General features: G+C 34.4%; 3 protein-coding genes across 4 annotated transcripts; 2 read left to right on the top strand and 1 right to left on the bottom strand.

Annotated features, from left to right (window-relative positions):
* The first annotated feature begins 5098 nt into the window (after positions 1-5098).
* Positions 5099-24838, top strand: LOC144574350 (2-oxoglutarate (2OG) and Fe(II)-dependent oxygenase superfamily protein). 2 transcript variants are annotated; one of them, XM_078324308.1, is made up of 3 exons: positions 5099-5920; positions 6497-6713; positions 24829-24838. In XM_078324308.1, exons 1-2 carry the CDS (start codon positions 5165-5167, stop codon positions 6680-6682), a joined length of 942 nt encoding a protein of 313 aa, XP_078180434.1. In that variant the 5' UTR covers positions 5099-5164; the 3' UTR covers positions 6683-6713; positions 24829-24838. The 2 variants fall into 2 exon arrangements, with proteins under 2 accessions (XP_078180434.1, XP_078180425.1); XM_078324299.1 differs by lacking the exon at positions 24829-24838 and having other exon boundaries at positions 6497-9548.
* ABCI8 (ATP binding cassette protein 1) lies at positions 9560-12083 on the bottom strand. Its single transcript, XM_078324287.1, has 2 exons — positions 10419-12083; positions 9560-9999 (listed from the first exon to the last, which is right to left on the bottom strand). Exons 1-2 carry the CDS (start codon positions 11796-11798, stop codon positions 9781-9783), a joined length of 1599 nt encoding a protein of 532 aa, XP_078180413.1. The 5' UTR covers positions 11799-12083; the 3' UTR covers positions 9560-9780.
* On the top strand, positions 22588-24817 carry LOC144574360 (tropinone reductase homolog At5g06060-like). Its single transcript, XM_078324320.1, has 5 exons — positions 22588-22746; positions 23769-23976; positions 24094-24316; positions 24437-24543; positions 24613-24817. The coding sequence occupies exons 1-5, from the start codon at positions 22673-22675 to the stop codon at positions 24784-24786; spliced, it is 786 nt and encodes a 261-aa protein (XP_078180446.1). The 5' UTR covers positions 22588-22672; the 3' UTR covers positions 24787-24817.
* Positions 24839-26478: the final 1640 nt, after the last annotated feature.

The following is a 26478-nucleotide window of genomic DNA, read 5'->3' as shown; positions in this document are numbered from 1 at the left end:
CAACCCATTTTGTTGTGGAGTGTATGGGCAAGAGGTTTGGTGAGTAATTTGGGGAAAGAGCTTAGGAATGGGTTTAAATTTGGTTCCGCCATCCAATTGAAGAATTTTAATAGTGGTGCCAAAAAGATTTTCCACTTGTGCCTTAAAACGTGAAAACACATGCACAACTTCATCCTTTGTTTTAAGAAAATAAATCCAAGAAAATCTTGAAAATTCATCCACAAAAATCACATAATAACGAAAACCACTAGATGAAATAACGAGAGATGGACCCCACAAGTCCGAGTGTACAACCTCTAAAGGCGAGGTGACAATAGAAGAAGAAGAAGGTTTAAACGGCAAAACATGTGCCTTTCCTTTACAACAATCACCACAAAATTGCAATTTATTTGAAGTAAGAGGGAGTTTATTCGAGTTTATTACAAAATGAGTGGTGCTTGAAGAAGGGTGTCCCAACCGTGCATGCCATAAATCGGCCGAGACACGCTCTCCAATAAAAGCTCTAGGTGAAAAAGAAAGATGATAGAGACCATTAATTTGCCTTGCTTGAAGAAGCAGGGTCTTGGTGCGACGGTCCTTCACAATGCAAAACAAAGGATGAAACTCAAGAATAACATCATTATCTTGAGTAAATTTGGAAATGCTAATGAGGTTCTTAGTGATAGAAGGAACATGAAGCGCATTTTTTAAATTCAACGAACCACTATCAATAGGAAATGAACAATTACCAAGATGAAAAATAGGTAGATTAGTTCCATTACCTACTTGAAGGTGCTCATGATCGACATACGGAGTAAAGGCATCAAGATTGTTGATATCCAAGGTGACGTGGTGCGTCGCTCCGGAGTCTAGGAACCATTCACCGCTTGGAGCCGATGCGGTGGTGTTGTAGTAAGCTTGGTATTGCGCTTCAGCCCCACGAGAATAATTGGAGTCATATCGATACCAACAGTCTAAGGCTTCATGACCTCTCTTACGGCAGACTTGACAGGTAGGGAGATCAATAGAGAACTGAGAGGAATTAGATGAGCTGCGTGAGCCTGTGTAGTTATGCTGAATAGAATTTCCATTATATGGGCTAGATCCAGAGCCAACTGGGCCTCCATGGCCTGGTGCTGAGCTATGAGTTGGAGTCGGCAGAAGAGGGGGCTGTGATACGGATCCTCTATTAGAACCCGATCCCCTTCCAGCAGAACCCGAACCGCGACGACCTTGGCCAGGACCGCGTCCCCGACCACGACCATGGTGAGACTGGGCAGAGTAGAGAGCAGTCGGATCGGTATGAGAGATAGAGTGTTGAGTAGCAAAAAGGTTCTCGTGAGACAGAAGGAACCCGTGAAGATCAGCTAAGGAAACCAGATCAGAACGGGTTATCAAAGCAACGATGAAGGAATTGTAATCGGCACCCAATCCATTCATAATGTATGAGACAAGATCTGAATCGGTGATAGGAGAACCAGTGGCAGCTAATTGATCAGAAAGATTCACCATGTGAGCAAAATACTCGGAGCAAGTCTGACCACCTAGGGTCTGCGTCTGAAGAGAACGGCGCAGATTCATGACACGAGCGGAAGAGATAGCTGAATACACCCGATGCAGAGCTTGCCAGAGTGACTTCGCAGTCTTGTATGCCACGTACTGAGACAGAATTGGTCCTGAGATGGTAGACCTCAGCCACGCAAGTAAGAACTGATCTTGCTTGTTCCAGATAGGAAATCTTGGATTGGAATTGGTGACTCCGTCAACCGTCAGAAGCTTCTCTGAAGGAGGAGAATTATCAATGTGGTGCGATAGATCAAAGCCATGGATGATCGGCTCGACTTGACACTTCCAGGTAAGAAAGTTATCCCGATCTAATTTTGTCGAAACGGGAATGGTGATCTGAACGACTGTATCAGCCGAACGAGAGGAAGAGAAGAGAGTATCAGAGGTAGAAGAAGCTGGAGTTGCCATGGGGAAGCGAAGAAGAGATACAGAGAAGATCCAGGATCAAGAAAAAGAGAGAAATATGTGGTATGATACCATGATAGAGTTGAATTGAGAAGATAGAATTGTGATTCTTATTATATCTCAAATGAGTTACATCATGCCTTATATAGGCAGCACTAGTACTGTATCAATACAGAGTCTCAAGCAAACAACAGAGCCATAAGGAAATGTAACTGAAAACAGTTATGTCAACTAACTGTTAGTACTAATCCTATTAGTTATTTATATTATTTTTATTAGTTAATTATAACTTTTTATTTATCATATTTTTATTTGTATCTTAAAGTGTATAACTCAATTATCTGATAATTATTCGTTTCATATTCATATTCGTAGATTATTCGTTCCGTATCCGTTTAAGACGGATTTGTTTTTAAATTTTGATATTCACTTACTATCCGTATCCGTATCCACTCATTGAAAGACGGATACGGATATGATATTAGTATTATGCGCTTCAAGTCCGCTCCGTTTTCACCCCTACTTTGAGAACCTCCTAAGCAAGTTCTGAAATATTTCTCTTTCAAACTATTACTCAACAACTGGACAGCCCCAGTTTTGATTACCCTGGAGATGAAAATCACTGCAGCAACAACTTTGTTTTGTTTTTCCTCGTTCCAATTATTCAAATACTTTCAACATTTCAAATTTATTTGTTCCATTATAATCTAAAGTTTTGAAAAAAAAAAAAAAAGTTCTTTTCACTCAAAAAAATAGCAGATTCACACCCAGGCACCACTAGCATCAGTTGTGCATCCCTGACACCAGCCTTACCAGAGGTGCTGATGCATAACAGCTAACCATGTTGTTAGCCTTAGTTAGTCTAGAGTTAACCATAGGTTTACATATAACAAATTTTATATAGAAGCAAATCAATTGTAATTGGAATGCACAAAAACAAAATGAATAAAAGAATTCTCTAACTTTATAAGCTTGATATAATTAATAATTAAGAAAACTGCAAAAGATACAAGATAATATGATTTTTAGAAACTAAATAGAATGAAAAAAAAAATGATTGAAGGAAGCTCAGATTACCGTGTCGATTGTTCTATCTGTATAAATCACACGAGTACATTTTGGAAATATGCAAATATAATTGTGACTGCTTTAATTAATCTATTATAATTTGAAAAAAGATTTAATTATTTGCAAGCTGTTTCTGAAACCCTACTAAACATAAAACGAGAATGGAGGAAAATTGCACCGACAACAGCGAAACACTTATTTTATTTGTTTCTATTTCAATGATTTCAGGCGAAGTGGAGCCAGTATAGCCTACCAAAAGTGCTTTAAGTGACAATCAAGTGCCATAAAAAGAGAATCGTGTCCACTCTGGATGATCCATTACAGCGCTTCTTAGCCAATAATTTTATTTGCTTATATTATTAAACAAATGCAATTACCTAATTCAGAAGGGCTAAAAGAAAAACAAGTAACTTTACGTGTATCGTTGCGTGGATTTATTTAATTGCTTGGAAGGTACTTGTAGGCCACCAATCGCATGGATTCATTTATATCCCGGCCCTTGTTGGCCCAGACCCAAATTGGTGGGCCCCCGACATCCTTTATTTCTTCTTTTTTTGGGCTTTACACGGCAGCTGGGACCACTGGTATATCAGCCTTAACTAAAGTATCTCCTGACTTTTAGTGGAGATCTGCTTGGGTCCGATGTCCATTGGATCCAAAGTGGTTTCAATGGGTTCGGTAACCATTGAATCTGCTTTAGGATTCGTGTATACGGATTTTAATGCAGATGTGAAATTGCGAACGCGAATCCTAAAGCAGATCCGACGGTTAGCGAACCCATTAGAACCACTTTGGGTCCAATGGGCATCGGACCCAACCTGCTTCCCTTTTAGTGAGTGTTCGACAATTTCTTTTTTTTTTAAGACTCTTTAGATTTTTTTTAATTCCCTATAAGCTTAATCTGTTCGAACAACTTCTCCTTAGTGAATATTAACTTTTGCTCATTTTACCTAAATTTCTAAACTTAAGTTCCTCTTGCTCCAATTCTTAAAGCATCATTTCTCTTTGATTAAACCTCATAGTAGCTCTTTTTTCGCCTACTTAGCACTTTTTTCTTAATCCAATTCTACTGAACAAGTGCTTCTTAACTCTACTTAAATTTTAATCCCTCGTGTGATGCCGAACACCTCTAGATCTTATTTGATTGTAGAGTAAGTGGTAGAGTAAACTCTCTACTTTATCTTTAAGGAGTCAAATGAATTGTAAATTTGAAAGAGTAAAATGAAATAATATTTGAGTTAATCCGGAATAAGTTACTTCATTTCTCTAAGTGTAATAACTTACTCCACCTATGATCCCGTGGTTAGAGTAACTTGTTCATTCTTTTTTTTTTTTTTTATAACTATAGGACACTTTGGATACTCCATAGTCCACATCACACTTTGATGATACTTGTACGAAGTAATAAAAAGATGTTTAATTCAAAATTTTAAATATGAAATGTACTTTATCCATTGGTTACAACATGAGCACAAGAAAGTTAGCTGTTATGCATTTGTTTTTCTAAATGAGCTATTCAGAAAATGGGTGTTGTTGCTGTGTTATCCCTCATATTAGCTCCCACAGATTTTTTTTTCAGGTTCGGTCGTCGTTTACGATTGCAAAAATAAAAAATGGAATGAACAAGTTAAAAAAAAAATCACTCTACATATCATGAAGTCTAATATATCACAAATAGTTATGTATACTTAGATTTAATTTTGATAGAAAAAAACTAAAAAAAAAATATGTTCAGAAATTGTTTATATTAGTGGATTATTAACTCTGGATATCAATCAAAAGCAAAATAAATTGTTCAGTTTTTATGAAATGTAGAAAAATTAACATAGACGACAACAACAACAAAAAATATATATATATTATTTTGACATTTCATTTTCAACTTTTGAGCCATCAAAATTTTAAAATTAAAGACCCAATAGAGTTTTATAGTTGAGTTATTTAGGCTTTCAATAATGTGGTACACCATATCTACCAATAAATAATCGACCCCCCCCCCCCCCCCACATTTCAAAGTTGTACTGGCCCACCAGGCCCACCAACTTGACTATAACAGGAAAAGATAACAATTTTCAATTTAATTGTTGGGACACATTCGTATCTTCTGGCATTGTCATAAACACACATAGCAGCCTTGATCACCACCATGGCATCATCATCAGCCACTTTATGCCACTCGCATGGCGGCACCGCCGCAATCCCCTTCACCCTCACTGATGAAGAACAAATCCCGTCACCGCCGCCTCCAACCCCATGTAATAATTCCCTCTCCACCGGGGACACCGACGCCTTCCTCTCTCATCTCCTCACCCGACTCTCTCTTCCTCCACCAACACTGACCCCTGTTCTACCCCTCCGCTCCAAACGAAAACCTATTACTCCACCTGTTGTCTCTCTGCGTGAACCAAACAGAGAACCCTTCCTCTTGGCAGCAACTGAGCTCGGGTTATTTCATGTCTGTGACCATGATATCCCCTCACACCTCCATGAAACATACCTTCAAAATTACCGATCAAACCGAGTAGTTTCTGATACAACAGATCTTGGTTACAGAGGATCGAACGATGAAGGACATATCGACATGTTTGAAACTGACAGTGATGATGAATTTGCAAGAGAGATGGAGAGGGTTGGATTGAAGGTCCTAGAGCTCCTATTTGAAGAAAAAGGATTGGATTTGGGGACAGAGACAAGGTGCTTGATGTGTGTTTCTATAAATAAAATGGAGATGAGTTTGATGGAGAAGGTAAGTAAGGAGCATCTTGGCAGTTGTGTAGTGCAGTTGACATATGAAGGGAGAGGGAAGAAGGTGCCGAGTGAGGTGGTGGATGACTCTGGCAAGTGGGTCCCGGTGGAGGCACGGGAGGGGGCGGTGCTTGTCACAATTGGAGAGGTTGCTCAGGTGACTTGAATTTTTGTATAGTACAATTCTTTTGTTAATAGACTTTTTTGGGTTAGATTTTATATGGCCTATTAATTCTTTTGGTTTAATGGCTCCATAAATCTAAACCATCTGTGTAGATTTTAACAAAGATTTGACGGTTTATAACTGACATTGGGTGATGTTTTGTCCAAAGTCCTTTGGACAAAAACTCCACCCTTCTGGTAAATCTGACTTTGGATAAAACTGAAGCTATTATTTATCGGATAATTCTAGCATACATTCAACTTGTACGGTTTACCTAATAATTTAATTGTAAATGTTTTCTTAATTATTTGAGTGTGTATCAAATTCAAATCAATTTACACATTATATCTATCAAATCAATATAACACATCTATAATTTTATTTTTTTAATTTAAATAATATTTTTCAAATATATATCATAATAGTTAGATACAAAAAAAAATTGACTGTACCCTACAATTATTCTTATTTATATGTTGTATGAAATGTATTGGAGTTCTCTAATCCAAATCTTTAGGAGGAGATAATCCATGCACGTTCTAACAACTTTTCCAAACCTCTAATAATCAGGTGTGGAGCAATGGAAGGTTCAAGAAACTAAGGAGCTTGCCTCAACCATCGCCATCCTCTCTTCACCAGAGCAAAGATCCCGGCAATGTACTGGTAACTCTTCTAATAACACTACCAGTACCAGCGGAAGGAACTCTTACTCTGCCCATGCCGACAATTGTTCAAGATACCAACATTAGCTCTTAAGGATTGCAATACCAGTACTGGTAGCAGATGAGCACATCAATACTGTTCTTTTTTAATTAGTTTGTTTAATGTTTGTCTAAGAATCAAATTGTGTTAGCAATCTGCATACTTACTATGCTGAGCTTGTATTCTATTCGGGCGAGTCTCTAGTATATTAAAAAAAATTAAATGAATTCGATCAGACGGTTAGAAATTAGTTCAAAATTTAGCACTGCTAGCTGCGAGGGGTGCTATAGTAATTTTATAGATGATATATATAAAACTCTGTATGCTAAATTGCTTTTTCTTTTTCTTTTTTTTGTTTTGGGGGGGGGTTGAAACCATTAATTTCTCACTGGCTTTCCTTACAGTCGGACTAGAACTTCTCAGTGTGCTGAAGTTATAATTCGGTTTTGAAAAGCAAACCAAACCATTAAATAGAAAAAAATGAACCGTTTGGTCCAAACTAATTTCAGTTCAAAACCAACTAAACTGGACCCAATGAACACCCCTACTTCTAGTCTGATTGTAAGGAAAGACTGAGAATTGCCCTTATGTTCACCAGTAATCTACACATAGTTGGGATCAATTCAAAGTTTCAAACACAAACTTCACAAGCACAATTAGTACAGGTGCAGATTCTGAGCACCACCAGTTTGTGTGATACAGACTAGGTAATTGGAAAAACTAGAGTTTGGGACATGTATCTCAAAAATTTAGAAAGCTCATTTTACATGTAAACAGAAATAATGGAAAACTGAATTGATTTATTATTGTTGAATGAGGTTGCCTTGACAGCATACATATATACAGCTACCCTGCTTGACTAAGAAGAAAATTGAAATCAGAATAAAATCCTACATGTTCTATAGATAATAAATTACTACATATGTCAGAACTTAATAGAAAACATAATATTCTGTGGCATTACGCACCCTACTTTACATTGGGAGCTTGCTGCAAAAAGGAAAAAGAAAACTTAAAATGTCCTTAATAGCTACAACCCAATAAACTGAGCCTAAAAATTATTATGATTGCCATTTAGTCAAAGAAGTATTATGCACATTCAATTACAGCCTAATATGCACACAGATCAAGAAGTAGAAGGGCCGGTTCTATTTCTCAATTGCAGTAATACCTATGGAATTATTTTATACAAAAGTGGAATAAAACTGACATAAAATGTCTCTCCTTCTCTTCTCCGGATGTACTTTTCTATTGTAATGTCAATGTGAAATTCTATCTCAAAACTCTTCAGCAGAATGTAGTTTAGTTTTTTTTTTCTTTTCTATTTTCTCTTTTTTTGGTTACTGTTATGTAAAAACTCTGTCAATGGATGAAATAGAGGCTTGACCTCTGTTCTCACCTCAGGAAACTGACATGACAATTTTTCTAAACCATGAAACATGATACAAACAACATAAACAGTAAATAGAAGTAATATCTTACTTTTATCACCTTCGTCATTTCTTGAATACTAAGACCTCACAATTGTATGTAACTAGACTGTGTACAGCATCTAGTACAGTAACGGGCATGCCTCATTTACCAGACTGGTACACATAGCAAGAAGAACAAAAACAAATCTAATACTAGAGAATTTTGAATCTTTTGCTTGGTTCCAAAGAAATTACCATTATTGCCCTAGAGAGAGAGGGTGAGAGAAACAGGCCGAGAGAGTGATAAATTAGGTTATATGGACCAGTGCAGGGTTAAGAGTACAGACAGAATGCAATTCTTACTGGTATTTATCGGGTTAGTATGTGTGCTCAAGAGAGGGTGACAAGAACCATGGGAAGAGCCGTGAGAGATAAGACCTCATCACAAAATTTACTAAAATGGGATGTATTTATAAACAAAGATTATCTATCTCTCCTTCACCTCATTCCAATTTGACAGGTCCCATACCAAAAATTATACAACGGGCTATGTCATTCTTTTTCCAAATTGCCTTTCTTTGATCAGATGGCTCAAAATATTTTAATTTTTTTTCTCAATCAAAAAGTTTTGTACTGGAGCAAATCTCATTCTATTCAAGGGTTTCAAAAAGGTTGCTATGTGCACTTCTAGTTATTCATAATTAAGGATAACAAGCCTTGGAACACCATAGCCATGTTTCCTCAAATACGAATTTGTACACTTCCAAAAATTGATTTCACATCTAAACAAATTATGAGGTTTTAGGTCTAATTCATGACCTTTGCTATAAAATCCTCAAAACAACAACAGCACTGATCATTCAAAAGCAAGATCTTTCTGTACTGTAGGACAAAAGCAACATGATCATATAATATTATTTTTTTCATATAAGGGATCCATTAAATGTGACATTTATTTCAAAGCATATAATCATTGCTCGGGCAAATTAGGAAAATTAAAAATCAGGTTCATACTTTCGTGACAGTATTTCAAGCATTTGCAACAGCACTTTCTTCACTTTCAATTAGAATCATATTCCAAAACCAGCTTTACTCTGGATATTATTCTCAACAATTCCATGAAAGACTCGAAGTAAGAAATATTTTACCTTAAGATCTTCCTGCAGTGTAGGTACAAGGAAACTTGGAATCCATGATAAGGTGGAACAGAAAAATTAACAACTGGGATAACTCTTCTTACCAGTAAATAGCTGATAAAAATAACACAAACAAATAAGCAGTCAAATTTTCTAGTTCACAATAGAACAACGGCAGCAAGACAGATTATTTCAAACATAAAATAGATAACAGCATGCTCTCCCATCAAACCAGACAACATTATGCACCCCGGCTTTATTCTCAACTATATATTGAACAAGTATAATCTTTTTATCTGACCTTGATAACTTATTATGCAAACATAAGCAACACAAATTAAAATATTTAGTCGCAAAAAAAAAAAAAAAAAATTCCAACCTGGTACACAATTTTATTAAATATTAATGGCTGATAAAAGAAAATAAACATAGCCAGCAGTCAAAATTCTATTTTACATAAGAGAGACAGCAGTGGATAACTTTACATCCAACATCTAAAAGAGAACTCCAATCTCCCCGCACATTCCCTAGGCCAATTTTATTCTCAATCTTATTTTCGATAATCCAGAATAATTATACAGAAAGAGTCTGATGTATGCTAAATTTAACCAACAGAGCCCTCGAGCTTTAGGTTCATCAAAGCATCAACCTCCGATGCAAACTCCAGAGGTAACTGCTCGAAAACATCTCGGCAGAAACCCCCAATCATTTTTGCAACAGCCTTTTCATGGTCAATTCCTCTTTGTTGGAAGTAGAACAGTTGATCTTCGCCTATCTTGGATGTGCTAGCCTCGTGTTCCACACGGGGGGTGGGCCCACTAACCTGTTTCCAGAAAAAGCTCATATTAAAACCTTGCCATGATTTTCATAGAATTTATCTTAGATTGTTTTTCTCACAAACATTTTAAGAATGTCACTCCGTTCCAATTTAATTCTACTGCCGTAATTCAACCTCATAGAGATTAATGAAGTTACCCAAGCAAAATTTACCATACTAGGCCATGTTAGTATATATCAGTATACTAAACGTACCATTCCAAAGTAGCCTTTATATTTCTTTTTTTCCTTTAAATTAACACCTGAGTGCCTGAAACATGCTTAAAACAGTAACGACCCTGACCATAGTGTATGGAATGTTCATTCTTGGATTCAAGTGGAAACAAAAGGTAGAAACTAAAGCTACTATGGTCGTCTAATAGGGAACACATACCGAGCACAATCATCAAAATTATTCATATATACCTGTATTGTAGGATAAGTATTGGCAGCAGCCATATCCCCAATAAGCATGGAATCACACTGCGAGAAGTTTCTTGCATTCTCAGCTCCAGAATTTATCTGCACCAAGCCCCTATAACAGTTCCTGGATTTCCCGGCTGAAATCCCCTTGGACACAATCTTACTTCTTGTACTGTTCCCTTTGTGTATCATCTTAGTACCGGTATCAGCCTGCTGATGATCTTTTGTTAGTGCCACTGAATAGAACTCCCCATAGCTATCATCACCCACTAGTTCCACACTTGGATACTTCCATGTGATAGCGGATCCAGTTTCCACTTGGGTCCAAGATATCCTTGATCTAGCACCCGCACACCGGCCCCTTTTGGTAACAAAGTTGTATATACCGCCTCTCCCCTCTTCATCACCCGCGTACCAGTTTTGTACTGTGGAATACTTTATCTCAGCATCATCATGGCAGTACAATTCCACCACAGCCGCATGTAACTGGTTTTTGTCATACGATGGAGCAGTACATCCTTCTAAGTAGCTTACTGTGCTTCTTTCATCAGCTACTATTAGGGTCCGTTCAAACTGACCCGTTTCTTGATCATTTATACGGAAGTAGGTAGAAATCTCCATTGGACATACAGTATCTTTTGGCACATAACAGAAAGACCCATCACTGAAGACTGCCGAATTAAGAGCTGCATAGTAATTATCACCAGGTGGGACCACCCGACCGAGATATTTCCTAACTAATTCTGGGTACTCACGGATTGCATCAGAAATTGAACAAAAGATTACACCTTTCTCCATTAGTGCTTGTCGATGTGTAGTTGCAATTGAGATTGAATCAATTACTGCATCCACTGCCACATTTGTGAGTCTCTTTTGTTCGGTGAGTGGGATTCCCAAACGATCAAAGGTTTCAAGAAGCTTGGGATCGACCTCATCTAAGCTTCCAAGCTTCGGTTTCTTCTTCGGTTCAGAGTAGTAGCAGAGTGATTGGAGGTCGATTGGGGGGTAAATATTGTCTGACCAAGTTGGTTCAGCTTTGGAAAGAAATATTCGAAAAGATTTAAGTCTAAAATCGAGCATCCAATCTGGTTCCTCTTTTAGAGCAGAAATCAAGCGAACTGTTTCTTCGTTTAGGCCCTTTGGAATGGTGAAAGACTCGAAATCGGACCTGAAACCCCACTTGTAATCCCTTTTTAGAAGACGCTGGATCGGGTCGTCTTCTTCGGTGATTATTGGTTTGGGGGGGCCCGTCTGGACGGCACGGATTGTACGATCGAAGGGTTTTCGATGAAAGTGGCATGGTCTAAAGAGTTGTTTGGATCTAGAGTTGGGTTTTGAGAGAGCGGTGAAACCGCACGGATTGAGAAGAGAAGAAGTCGCCATGGGTGGCAAAGAGTCGAGGTGAGGCTGGACTGGAGAGAAGATTCGTGGTTGAGAGTCGAGAGGCGTGTGGTGGCGGCTCGACTAGTTTGTCAGATGGAACCAAGGTGCGCCACGTGGTGAGATAGAGTCGGTTGATCCGTTGATGTTTTGGCGCCGTAGGTACTGTTTCTATCCGATTTTATCGGGATTTCACATCTCCAAAGTAACTCGAATTTTCAGTTTGGATCTAAACCGCTTGATCTGTTCTGGCACGAATCTTAAATATTGTCCCTGCATTCTACCTCGTGAACACAAAAACTGAGTTACTTTAGAGATCCGGCTTTAATTGTTCATTGCTTTGAGTTTGAGGTCAAAAATAGAGGCGGCAGTATTCCACCACCACCATAAAATCGTACAAATGAAATATTTTATATTTAACAAGACAAAAAATTACGTGTATGATACATAACACGTTGAAGCAGAAAAAGTTTAAGCCAACTTCTCTTTATTCATTCTGAATTATTTAATTAACAATAAGAATAATTTTTTAACTTTGTCTTAAAAGTATATACTAAAGAAAGAATTTTTTTTTTAAATTGAAGTAAATACTATCAGATAAAATATATCATAAAAAGATATATAGCTTGTACTGGATGATCACATAATAAATTAATATTTCGCATACTAAATTAGGTGTACATGTTGATGAATGTTTATGAGTAACGATTTAAATAATTTTCAACTTACGAATAAATTTGATAATAATTAATAATTAATATAATGAATAAAAATATTTAATAATTTGATATTCATACTGTTTTATAGATCTTACAACTCAACTACTTTTATAAAATATTTATTTAAAATATACTCGTTCATCGTTTATTTTTATCATCCGCAATTAAGGTCAATTTTTTTAGGTACCATTTTAGAAAAAGAAATAAGAGTGAGTCTATGGTAATACGCGTATTACACTTCCAACTGTAATTCAAAATCTGAGCTCTTGAATTTTCGTCAAAATTTGTGCTGTGAACTTCGCTGGATCAAGCACTAACGGAGCGACTCTGTTGAACTTTTGAGAACCTCCGTCTATTGTTTCTCTCTCCATCACAAGAGGAGGGATGCCTCAAATTAGATTGTGTGGTTCTGTTTACAATATATTTTGTTGTAATTTAAATTGCTTGTTGTCTCTTTGATTTTGGACATTTGATGGATATATACACACATGCTATTTTAGTTCTGAATTACAAACGGAGATTTTCTCTAACTTGGAAATATTTATTTGTTAGGATATTTGCTTATATTTTTGTCTCCAATTTGTATATTTGCTTGTTTTCAGTGTGTAATTTTGAAACTTCTTTTACAGTGTATATACAGCCTTGTTAGTGATGTTATTAAAAGTGAGAACTTATTTTTGTATGAGGCGTACAACTTCTAAAATGAATGTAATTTTGAACATTGATGTCATTTATACAGCCTTGTCAGTGTATATACAGCCTTATTTTTGTAGTACATCATATTGTATATTTTTAAACTGTTTTGGAGTCCATTTATTTGAACCATACACGACATTATGCATCACATTTGGTACCCTTACTACATGAATCATCATAAGAGTTCAAAACATTCACACAATTTATAAATATTGCTCCACATATATATATTTTTACAAAATCACACACCTATATATCAGACTTTATAACTCTACAAAAAAAAATTGGTTCTCACATTAGACCATAGGCCCCTTATACAAATCATCCACCAATTAACACATGTTGTATAAAACCGTTCCTATCCTAACATTGTAATCTACCCTTATAAGTGCATAAGCAATCTCGATCCCCTCATCCTCTCTGTTGCAGTAGACGCCTTTTAGACCATTTATCTCTCTTAAGTATTTTCCAAGCTTGAAAAATTTCATTGTATGCTCTCCAATCTTAAATATTTGGGTGGTTGGTCATGACATAATCCACAATTTCTTTTGAATTTGATATTACTACTCCCTATCCCATTTGCATGTTTACGCATCAGAGCACACCCTTCAACAAAAACTCTTGCTTTAGCTTGACTAGCACTGACTAGCACTGACATCCTTAGAGACCCATTCAATTATCTCCCTTCTTTAACTAGGTACAATCCTATATGCGCTTCACCCATTATTGACCACGAACCATCAATAAAACATTATCAGATATGCACAGTTTAGCATTACAAACAAGAACCCTCACAAATGCTTGGTTGTTAACAAAAAAATAACCACACCAGTATATACATTGACACTAAACTCCAACAAGCAAGTTGCACTGTCATATTTACTTTGATCGTGCTTTCAAAAGATGCTAAAAGATATAATCAGTCAAGACAATTAGTGAAAAGATATAAAATGCTTAATTACATAATTCTCCTGGTATCTTCAATTTTGCTCATAAAAAATTGTTGTTTCACCTCCTTTTTTTTTACCGGTACGGTCATAAATCCGCTGGTTATGAACCTAGTGCCGCTAATGGGATAAAATTTAAATAAAAAAACGGATGGTTCAAAACTGAAACGAAACAAGGATAGAATCTAGGGTTATATCTCTACAAAGTTAAGATTTTGTGGCAAAATCAAGCTTTCCCCTAAAATTAATAGTTTTCAGCGATAGAGTGAGAGAGAGAGAGGTGAAGAGGGATGGCAATTACCAGATCGAAACGTAGAAGATGAGGAGGCTGTGGCGGGTCGAGCAGCCTTTCGACAGAGGAAGAGGGAAAGAAAGGGAGCCGTTGCGGACCTTGGTCGATAGAGAGGGACCTCGGCTGTTGGAACAAATTCAACGAGGGAGCATCGGCGAGATTGAAGTCGAGCGCGTGCGAGAGATCGCCTCCGACGCGATTCCATTTCGGGGGAGAAAGGTAGAGGAAGGTTTTATTGTGACGGAGAGAGAAATAATTGACGGAGGTTTTCAAAAGTTCAACGGAGTCGCTCCGTTAGTGCTTGATCCAGCGAAGTTTTCTCATTATAATTTGGAAACAATTTCTCTCAAAAAAATTGGGTACAATTTTCACCAAATGTTTCTGCATGTAATACTTGTGTGCCACCTCTGTGGGATGCATAGTGTTGTGCTCTCGGATAGGGTACGGGTACCTCGGGTAAACACAGAACGGGTAACAGGTAGGGTGGGTACGAATAAGACGGATAGTCGGGTAGAATGGGTACAGGTAGGACGTTTTTTTTTTTAAAAAACTGTACCCTACCCGTTTCATACCCATGCCCGTCTCGGATAGGGGTAACGGATACCTTGGGTAGGGTATGGGTTTTTTTTTTCTAGTTTTTTTTTTTTTTTTACTGTTTTTTGTGTTTTTTTTTCTTTTTTTTTCTTTTTTTTTCTTTTTTTTTGTGTTTTTTTGTGTTTTTTTCACTGTTTTTTTTCTGTTTTTTTTTAATTTGAATTTTAAAATTAAACGGGTTAATGGGTACGGGTTAAGCGGGTAAAGGATGCGGGTTCGGGTAGGCGGATTTCGGGTACGAGTAAGGCGAGTACAGGTTGGGCGGATTTTTTTCTCAAATATTGGTGCCCGGTCCGTCTCAAACCCGTACCCGTGTACCCGTTTACCCGCCTATACTCGGGCACGGGTACGGATACCTCAGGTAACGGATGCGGACAGACAGAATTCGGGTAACCCGTTTAGGATATTAGCATACCTCTAGGGATGCACAGATATAGATGTGTATCGGGTAAAAATAAAAAATTTCAATAAAGAAGCGTAAGTTTGTAACTATGTATATTTTTTTAACATGGTAACTATGAAAAATTCAGTAATTAAGGCCATGGCCCATGGATACAAAATAAATTCAATCATTGTCTAATGTCTCATAATATCTATTTTCTAGACAAAATAAAAAAAAAAGAGGAGAATCAGTCTTTGATTTAGTGATAAAGACAATACATTTTGTGTGAGAAATTACAAATTTGAAATATGAATGATAAACTTCATTATAAATATTATATAATTGGGTGGCTTGAGCTCCAACTATTATCCAAGAAAAAAAAATGCAAAAGAGAAAATAGCAAACCCAAATAGGTATGGCCGCAAAACAAAATTCTAGGGACTAGGCAAGCATCCTTTTCTTTTAAAAATCTTTTGTGTTTTGACAAGAAAAAAAAATACTATATAGTAGCAAAATGTGAATATTATTGTTCCTATATTAAGCATGAAACTTTATGAAACGATCTACAAGAATTGATATTTTCTTTTATATTCGTTTAGATTTTAGACTGATGTTACAAGCTTATGGAATTCTATGAGATATTCACAAGTTAATAATTAGAGAAAAGGTAACGTCCTCCGGGCTACAGTCTTCCGAAAATCTCCGTGTATAAAAGCCTTCCCTTTTTAGCTTAGTTTTGACGTGCTTTCAACTGCCAGAACTGTCATAATTTCAAGTACAATATGTATGTTCACATGATAATATGTGTATGTTTACAGGATAATATGTGTATGTTTACAGAATAATATGTGTATGTTCACAGAATACTATGTGTATGTTCACAGAAGGTGGTCCCCAATAGCTGTCACGCGTTTTCAACAGCTATCACGCGTTTTTAACAGCTTTCACGTGTTTTCATCTGGGACCACGCGGTTTCATCTGCAGAACATCCATTGAACTTGTTTATAGGATTGTTTTCATAGTATTACATGATCTAATGAACTTGTTTATAGGATTAGTGTAACAAATTCGGAGATTTTCGGGGGACTGAAGGCCGGGGACTGTTAACTGCTTTCTAATAATTATGAGCGGTACAGTGATTTAGTTGATAATTATGAGCGGTATAGTGATTTAGTTGATAATTATGAGCGGTACAGAATTTAGTTGATAATTATGAGCGGTCTGGTGATGTAGTTGATAATTATGAGTGGTACAGTGATGTAGTTGATAATTATGAGTGGTACGGTGATTTTGATTGGTCGTGTGCATTGAAAAGATCACTATAAAAAAAAAAAAAAAAAAAAAGTTAGGTCCGACTAACTTTTTTTCATAATGTGAAAAAAAAGCTCGTCAAACTAACTTCGATAAAACTTTTCAAATGGCATAATTTTTTTTTTTTTGTGACAAACAGCACTTGAAATTTACTTTTCATTGACTAAAATTCCTATGTATTTGTATTTTCAATTTTCATAGATATTAAATACGACGAAACATGCTTTTAGCTAAACGGTTACGGGGAGTAGAAATCTGTTATTTACGAGTTATTCATTTTTAAAATGATTTATATTTTAATTTGAATAGTATTAAGAGCGATTATTTTCGTTTTGTAACCAAATTAAACCTACTTTGGATCTTACTTACACGTTACAAACGAATTAATTCAGAATTTTTTGTTAGGTCTTATGTATATATGAAATACCAACCTTAAATTATTGTTAAAATTATATATTATATTTGAGTCACAAATTTAAAATTATTATTAAATTATTATCAAAAATTTTAGAACTACTCCCTTGCAAGTTTAATTCATCAAATTGGGGACTTTTCTCAATTTTGTTTTTTGTTTTAAAGTTAGGGGTCGACAAGCAAAAATGAGCAACAAGTTCTTATCTTTAAATATCTATAAATAATTCCCATTCGAATTTCAACCAACATTTTAATTTATATCCATTTTTAAATATATTTTACCACAAATAACTAAGATTTTGAAAAAAAATTAAAAATACCCAAACCGCAAGAATTTCTTGCGGTTTGGGATTTAATTTTTTTTTTTAAAAAAACCCGTTGCACTATATATCTTTGATTTTTGAACAAAAATAATAATTATTATCGTGTAAAGGACACATATTGAACAATTATAGATAATTTTAATGATATTTGAATAATAAATGAAACCATAATCCATTAAAAAAATAAGCAAACACACACAATAAATAGTAAATGCATTTTAAAATAATTATATGGGTAATTCTTGAATAATCTATTAGGCTTTTGAAAAAAAACTAATATCGGTTATGGCCAATCTATATGGGTGCGTCATCAATGTTTTGACGTCATCGATATTTTGGCAATAATAAAGTTATGGCCGTTTAGAGAGCATGGGTGCGTCATCGATTTTTGGCAATGAAACATCGATGCAACTTCTACCGTCGTTAAGCCGGGCATAAAGCATCGGTGCGTTATCGGTATTTTTGCACGGAAGCATCGTTGTTTTTTGAAAAAATAAATAAATAACCATAACTTTGGCTAGGAAAGTCGTATTTGCGCGTATGACCCCAATTCGGAAAGGGGGGACGAGACGGGTACGGATTTATTTGCCCATGAGAACATCCCTGAGCACTGACGGAATCAGAATTGCAAAAAAAATATCGTTTAGTGCCTCAAAAATTCAGTTTAAGTTTTCTATCAACGGTAAACATACAACGACCGGTATTAGTTTCTTCAAATGCCTAAGAGATTATTCAAGAATTACTCATATAATTATTTTAAATGTATTTACTATTTATTGTGTGTGTTTGCTTATTTTTTTTTAATGGATTACGGTTTTATTTATTATTCAAAGATCATATTGTATCTATTATTGTTCAATATATGTCTTTTACATGGTAATTATTATTATCTTTTTCAAAATTCAAAGAAATATATTGCAACATGATTTTTATAGTAAAAAAAAATCCCAAACCACAATAATTTCTTGCGGTTTGGATATTTTTTAAAAAAGTTCAAAATCTTGGTTATTTGTGGTAAAATATATTAAAAAATAGCAAGGTTCTAAATAACATTTATAGCGGCATAGCAGGGAGACCAAAAAAAAAAGGTTTAGCGAAAGCTATCATAAATTGCGTTTGTTTTATTTCAAAAATTATATTTTATATTTCTCATGTCTCATCAAGAAACAAACATCCAATTGATTAAGAAGTTATAATATTCATATTGAAATAATACAAATTTCAAATTTACATTCAAAATATCCATAATTCATAAACTATCGATATATTTTATATTCAAAATATACCACTACCATATATTAATGTATGATACAAAATTTAATTGATATAGCGGTATAGCTTGCACATGTTCTATTGTATTGATATAGCTTGATAAAGTAAAAAAAAAAAAAACTCATCTGGACATTAAGGCCTATTAAAATTGCAAAATCATAAACCCATGTAGCATAGCGGACCACTATTTTCACTACGCGCTACACACTATAGTGAACCGCTATTAGCGCTATAGCGGTTGTAGCTCGAATAGCGCAGTTTTACCCGTAACTTAGCCTTTTAGGTCCAAAAATGTTATAGTTAGCTATTTAGAACACTGAAAAATAGATATAAATAAAAATGTCGGGAATTTCAAACATAAGAGATTTCACACAAGAGAATTATTTTTCAATTTTAAATATTAACAATATTTTTTTTTCCAATCGGATTTCTGACAACCTTTTATATATGAAAAATAGTTTTTAAACAATACCCAAATATAAAAGTTACAAGAAAATGGCAGGTGAGAAAACTACCATATGTGAACTAATTAATAGAAAATTAATTTTATTTTCGTTGTTGATTGAAAATATAAGACAACACGGAATACAGGTATATTTGATTGTAAAATAAGAATAGCTAGAATAACTCTTTTGTTATTTGTCTTATTAAAATAGTTAATTTTTTTTATATAAGAATAGGCAATTCTAATAAGACAAACATGTTGGATTCTCTATTCTAGTTATTCAAACTTAACCAAATATAAAATAAGTTATTCCGAATAGCTTAATTTCAAAAAATGTCTATTCTCAACTCAACCAAACATAGAGAAATTAAAAATTCAAATTTTCAAAAAATGAATTGATTGTTTTTCTTTGAAAATAGATGGAACCGCGCCATTCCGCACCAATGGTATTGTTCCACCAAGGACAAGCTGCTGGAATCGATATGTATTTCCAGCAGTTTTCGAGAAAATCTATGGCCCAGATGAAATCTGAAAAATATCACTATTTTATTGATGCGATTCCACCAAGAATAGCTTGCTGAAACCGTATCAATAGTGAAGTTCTAGTAATTTTTGGATAAATATGTGGTCTAGATGAAATTTAATGGCTGAAAATTACCGGAATCATACTATTAGTGCGTTCCCAGAAAACTAAATAGTGTTGTGTAGACGAAATTTAATATCTGAAAGTTATTGGAACCTAACTGTGGATTTAATACATATGCAACAACTCCGTCTGTAGATTTAATAGAGAGAGAGAGAGAATATACTTGGCAGCCAAGGTTTTAAAAATAGAAAATAAAAGAGAGAGAGTGAGAGAGAAAAAGAGATGACGATGGTAAACAGAGATGAGAGATGGAGCATGCAAGGTGCCACTGCTTTGGTCACTGGTGGCAGCAAAGGAATTGGGTTGGTTCTATTTATGCTTCCCTAATTAGTTCCTTTTCTTACTTTCAAATATTATATTTTAGATCGGTTGTAAGTATGTGCTATGTGTATGGTGAAATAAGGCTTTAAATAACGTGCTATAGCGTTTTCGGACCATAAAAGTCATGATGCTATCGGCGCTATAGCAACGCTATTTTTTTAGCCATTCCACTATAACGCGACAAAAGTTATTTAAACCTTTGAGTGAAATTAATTGGTAACCATTAATTGATGCACTTCCTCTTTTCTAATCTTATCTTGTTTCCCCTGTTTTACAAATCACTAACCTCTTTCTATACAAATTGATCAGTCCATTCCTCTCTAACCTAAATATTTTACAAAAAAAAAATGATTCTTAAAATTTATTTATATTAATTTGAACTTCTTTAAAATAAGAATAATTGTTAAACTTTTCTCAAAATATCCATTTTTTTCTTGCAAATAGATTCTTAATTTTCTTTAAAGAAAAAGAAAACTAAGTTACTTTTCAAAATTCTCTTTAAATAATTAATGATGAACTTTGTAAATTATGTAGTCGGGCAATTGTAGAAGAATTAGCAAGATTTGGAGTAGCAGTACATACCTACTCTAGAAATGAGGAAGAACTTAACTCAATGCTAAATCAATGTAAAATGATGAATCTTCGCGTAACTGGATCGATTTGCGATGTGCTTGCCTGCTGCTTCTTTTGTAACCGGTGCCGTCATTTACGCGGCCACACAGCAAACCTATCTTAACTCTTAACAAAGCAAACTAATTTATATATTATCTCAAAGTCGAGATCAGTGTTTCAGTGTTGGTTGGAGTCTCAAATACTTTTATGCAGCATAATCTGTTGTAATGTATTTACAGCATGTTGAATTCATCCCAAATACTTTGCTGTAATAAAAAGTTCAAAACTGATAGATGTCCTATAAATATGATCATATATTATATCTAAATGATTGGTTGTAATTTTTTTGCGCTAAATCACAAAGATAAATCAAATATTACAAAAGCAAAAATTGTAAAATTCATTTAGTGTATGTTTGTGTTCGTACGTCTATTCCTTGTTGTAATTAAAGGAGCCTCATATTGAGTCTTATATTCTTCAAAAGTGACAATTATCATCTCATTATGATAATTTACATGGTTTTTTTTGTCACTAAATAAAATGATATATCAATATTTTTCAAAAATAATTATAGAATATATTTAAATTATGTTGTATGCATCTATTAATTCATTATTATAATCAATGGAGGCTAAATTTCATTAACTAGGTATGGGTTTCTATTCGTGATTCTAATTAACAGTAATCATATTAATTTCAAGTTATATAATCGCTCAATTGACAAATATATTTCAAATATTATTATGTACTAGAGGTATATATGCTTCGCATTGTTTCGGTATGTAAATGTTACATGAATTGTTTGTGATAACTTATAAGCTCTGTGGTACAAAGGCAGAAAAAAAAACGTGTATATATATACAGAGAGAGAGAGAGATTGACTAATATGCTTTCGGTAGCACTTCGGCCAAAGTGCTACTGGTCCAAATTTGAAATTTTAAAATCCAAAAAGTTGATCTGAACCGTTCATCATGTTCTCCATATTAATATGTGCTTGGAGACCAAATTTTATATTTTTCTGATTTTTTTTTACTATATATTAAGTCACTTTGAAAATCGTTGATCCAACAGTGGCTTAACAAAACAGTGCTACCGTTGGATCAGCGATTTTCAAAGTGGCTTAATAAATAGTAAAAAAATTCAGAAAAATGTAAAATTTGGTCTCCAAGCACATATTAATATGGAGAACAAGATGAACGGTTCAGATCGACTTTTTGGATTTTGAAATTTCAAATTTGGACCGGTAGCACTTCGGCCCATATGCTACCGAAAGCATATTAGTCAATCTCTATATATACAGAGAGAGAAAATGTTGGAAAGGTGACACAGGTATAAATAAATTTAAAAAAAAAAACAGTATATAGAGAGCTAGTTGAAGTATTAATTTACATAACAAAAACTGTTCATAGGTCTAACATTCATCAAATAGATGAAACCGTGCCATTCTGCACCAATGGTGTGGTTCCACCAAGGACAAGCTGTTGGAATCGATATGTGGTTCCACTAGTTTTCGAAAAAATCTATGGCCCAGATGAAATCTGAAAAATACTGGAATTGTATTATTGATGCTGTTCCACCAAGGATAGATTGCTGAAACCAGACCAATAGTGAAGTTCTAATAATTTTTCAATAGATTCCTGAAATCGTACAAATAGTGAAGATCTAACAATTTTTGGATAAATATGTGGTGTAGATGAAATTTAATGGCTGAAAAATATCGAAATCATACAATTAGTGCGGTCCCAAAAAACAAAATAATGGTGCAGACAAAATTTAGGTCCCAGAGTGTACGAAATTAGTACCACCATCTGACAGTACCATGTGAGAGAGAATATACTTGGCAGCCAAGGTTTTAAAAATAAAAAAATAAAAGAGAGAGAGTGAGAGAGAAAAAGAGACGACGATGGTAAACAGAGATGAGAGATGGAGCATGCAAGGTGCCACTGCTTTGGTCACTGGTGGCAGCAAAGGAATTGGGTTGGTTCTATTTATGCTTCCCTAATTAATTCCTTTTCTTACTTTCAAATATTATATTTTCGATCGGTTGTAATCGGTTGTAAGTAGTGCTATGTGTTTGGTGAAATCAAGGTTCTAAATAATGTGTTAGAGCATTTTTAAACCATAAAAGTTATAACGTTATCGGCACTATAGTGCGCTATTTTGCGCAATAGCGACACTATTTGGATATAACGCTATTTTTTAGCCATTCTACTATGACGTGATAAACACTATTTAAACCTTTGGATGAAATTAATTGGTAACCATTAATTGATGCACTTCCTCTTTTCTAATCTTATCTTGTTTTCTTTGTTTTACAAGTCACTAACCTCTTTCTATACAAATTGAATCAGTCCATTCCTCTCTAACCTAAACATTCAGTTACAAAAAAAAATGATTCTTAAATTTTATTTATATTAATTTGAACTTCTTTAAAATAAGAATAATTGTTAAGAGTAAAACTAGGGTGTTCTTATGCTCAACAATGTGTTTGGTGACCTTACCTTCAAAATATATTATATCGATTTCAAACAACAAATTTAAACCATTGAAATCCATCTACTTCACAAGTGATGAATTTACATGCAAAGATTTTAAGTTTTCGAATTATTTTAGTATAAAGTCAAGCAGTCAAAATTAGAAGGTTTATTAATAAATTTTAGTGCATTCATTTTTTGAACACTTTTGACCACTTTACTTTATACAAAATTAATTCGAAATTTTAAAAACTTAACATGAAAATTCATTACTCGTGAAGTAAATCAATTTTGATGGTTTGAATTTATTGTTTTAAACTAATCTAATAGATTTTGGAGTTAAATTCACCAAACACCTTGGTGAGCTTGAGAACACCCTAGTTCTACTCTAATTGTTAAACTTTTCTCAAAATATCCATTTTTTCTTGCAAATAGATTCTTAATTTTCTTTAAAGAAAAAGAAAACCAAGTTACTTTTCAAAATTCTCTTTAAATAATTAATGATGAACTTTGTAAATTATGTAGTCGGGCAATTGTAGAAGAATTAGCAAGATTTGGAGTAACAGTACACACCTGCTCTAGAAATGAGGAAGAACTTAACTCAATGCTAAATCAATGTCAAATGATGAATCTTCGCGTAACTGGATCGATTTGCGATGTGTCAAACCGTGCTGAAAGAGAGAAGCTCATGGATCAAGTTCGTACTATTTTTAACGGCAAGTTAGACATTCTTGTAAGTATATAAATATACAATTAATGACAATTGATTGAGATTATTAATTAGTTTATATATGAATTAATTAAGTAATTGAATTGAATTTGTAAAAATTTGTGGAACGAGCAACGGCAGGTTAATAACGCAGGTGGTGTGGGACCAGGATGGAAAGCAGCAATAGAATTCAGCTTAGAAGAGTACTCTAATTTGATGGCTACAAATTTTGATTCTTGTTTCCATCTTACTCAACTTGCACATCCATTTCTAAAGGAATCAGGTAGGGGCAATGTTGTCTTTATCTCTTCCATTGCCGGCACAGGGAGAGTGGAAGGTCTTGCAGTGTATTCCTCAACCAAAGGTACATACGTAGCTCTACAAAAATTAAAGAAAACAACTCAAAAAATGTTGTAATTAAGTTGATGAATATCATCATATCAGACATGTTTACTTTGTGCTGGTATTATATATATATTGTTAGGAGCAATGAATCAGCTGGCCAAAGCCTTGGCATGTGAGTGGGCAGGAGATATGATTCGTGTCAATTGTGTTGCACCCGGCTACATCGCAACTAGTCTCATAAAGCCGGTACATGAGTTTTAATTTGCATACTAAATTTGATGTATCTTCTCTCGCCTTGACCTTGAGTATATATAGGTGACTGAAAATGAAGAAAATCATAAGCAACTCACGTCACGCATTCCACTGAGGCGCTTAGGAGAGGCAGAGGAGGTGGCATCTATGGTGGCATTCCTTTGCTTGCCTGCTGCTTCTTTCGTAACCGGTGCTATCATTTACGTCGACGGTGGCCACACTGCAAACCTATCTTAACAGTGGTCGAGATACACAAGAAAGACAAAACAGAGCTGCTGGAGATGCACAAGGTAGTTAATTCTTTTTTTTTAAATTCAATTCCAACTTTAAAAGAAAATTATTGAGACTTAATAATAACAATATCTTTTTGTTTGTCAATTTTCAGCTTAAGAGGAAGCAATGGATATTTATCTAGTGGTTAATTTTATGTTTTGATTGCATTGTTTTTTTTTTTTTTGTATTATTTTCAAGAATATTATTTATGAGTACTTTTATTATAGTGAATATTTATTTCATATTTTTTTCATGTTTGTTAGGCGTACCTTAAGTTAATTAAGCATAATACTTCATTTTTTAACCTAACATAACGATATTTTTCTAAATCAAACTACTTATAACTTCTCAAAATAAATACTTCTTAGAACTACTTCAAATTTCCAAACTGAATATAATGAAATCAAACTACTAATAACATCTCAGAAAAAAAAAAGAGTTAATTTTCTATTTACCCTTCAAAACTCCTTCAATTTTCTATTTACCCCTATACTCTTCAATATTTTTAATATATCCCTTGATTCTTTTTATTATTTTCTATTTACCCATAAAATTAATTACTCACATTTAAATACTATTAAAATCTATCTTTTCCAATTATACCCTTCTTCTTGCTTAGAACACTTTATCCCTCAAATTATTTGCATATATTTGGTACTACTAGACAAAACAGATCCACTGATTAAAAGATTAACCCTTAAATGGAACATCCAATTGCCTGAAGCAGAGCCTCCGATTAAGGGAGATCCGTGCAGTGCTATTGTTTTCCCCATTATGTACTTACTAATCAAACAAACCAATGATGTAAATGGAGCACACAGATTTCATATATAAATAGATTTAAGTAGAGAAGGTTATCAGGGCAAACAAAGCACTAACACAGATTTCATATATAAATAGATTTAAGTGGAGAAGTTTGTCTCCATCCTTCAATCGTCTCCTTTCTCCCATTTCTTTTAGAGTGAGTCTATGGTACTATGCATATCACGGGTTGTTACCGTGCTACGGCTCTATATTTGAGTTTTCAAATTCTAACGGTCGATCCGAACCGTTCATCTTGTTCTCCATATTAATATGTGTTTGGAGACCAAATTTTACATTTTTTGAAATTTTTTTACTATTTTTTTAGATATTTAGAAAATCACTTGATCTGAAAATTCTGGACCATCCAAAAACAGTGATTTTCAATAAATCTAAAAAAATAGTAAAAAAATTTCAAAAAATGTAAAATTTGGTCTCCAAACACATATTAATATGGAGAACAAGATGAACGGTTCGGATCGACCGTTAAGATTTGAAAACTCAAATATAGAACCGTAGCACGGTGCCAAATCGTGATATGCATATTACCATAGACTCACTCTTTCTTTTATATGGATCGCCATATAATTTTTCAATGTCAGATCTGGGCAAAGGCACAAGAAGGTCATAGAAACCATCAACGAATTTGCTATAGAGATAATTTAATCAAAAGAGGACAAATTACAACTGTCACAGAAATAAGGTTTGTTTTCATGATTCATGGCTGCGATCAAAGACAGATTTTATCTATCTTGCTATTCTCATTATATGTTCACGGGTTTGATTGCTCGGACTTGCTATCCTCATTGTATTTTCCAATCATATTCAAGTACTCCAAAGCATCTGAATTGGTCC

Source organism: Carex rostrata, chromosome 2, assembly GCF_964058835.1.
Source record: "Carex rostrata chromosome 2, lpCarRost1.2, whole genome shotgun sequence".
NCBI lineage: Eukaryota > Viridiplantae > Streptophyta > Magnoliopsida > Poales > Cyperaceae > Carex > Carex rostrata.
The sequence above is the reverse complement of the archived record's forward strand: the minus strand, read 5'-3'. Positions and strand labels throughout refer to the sequence as shown.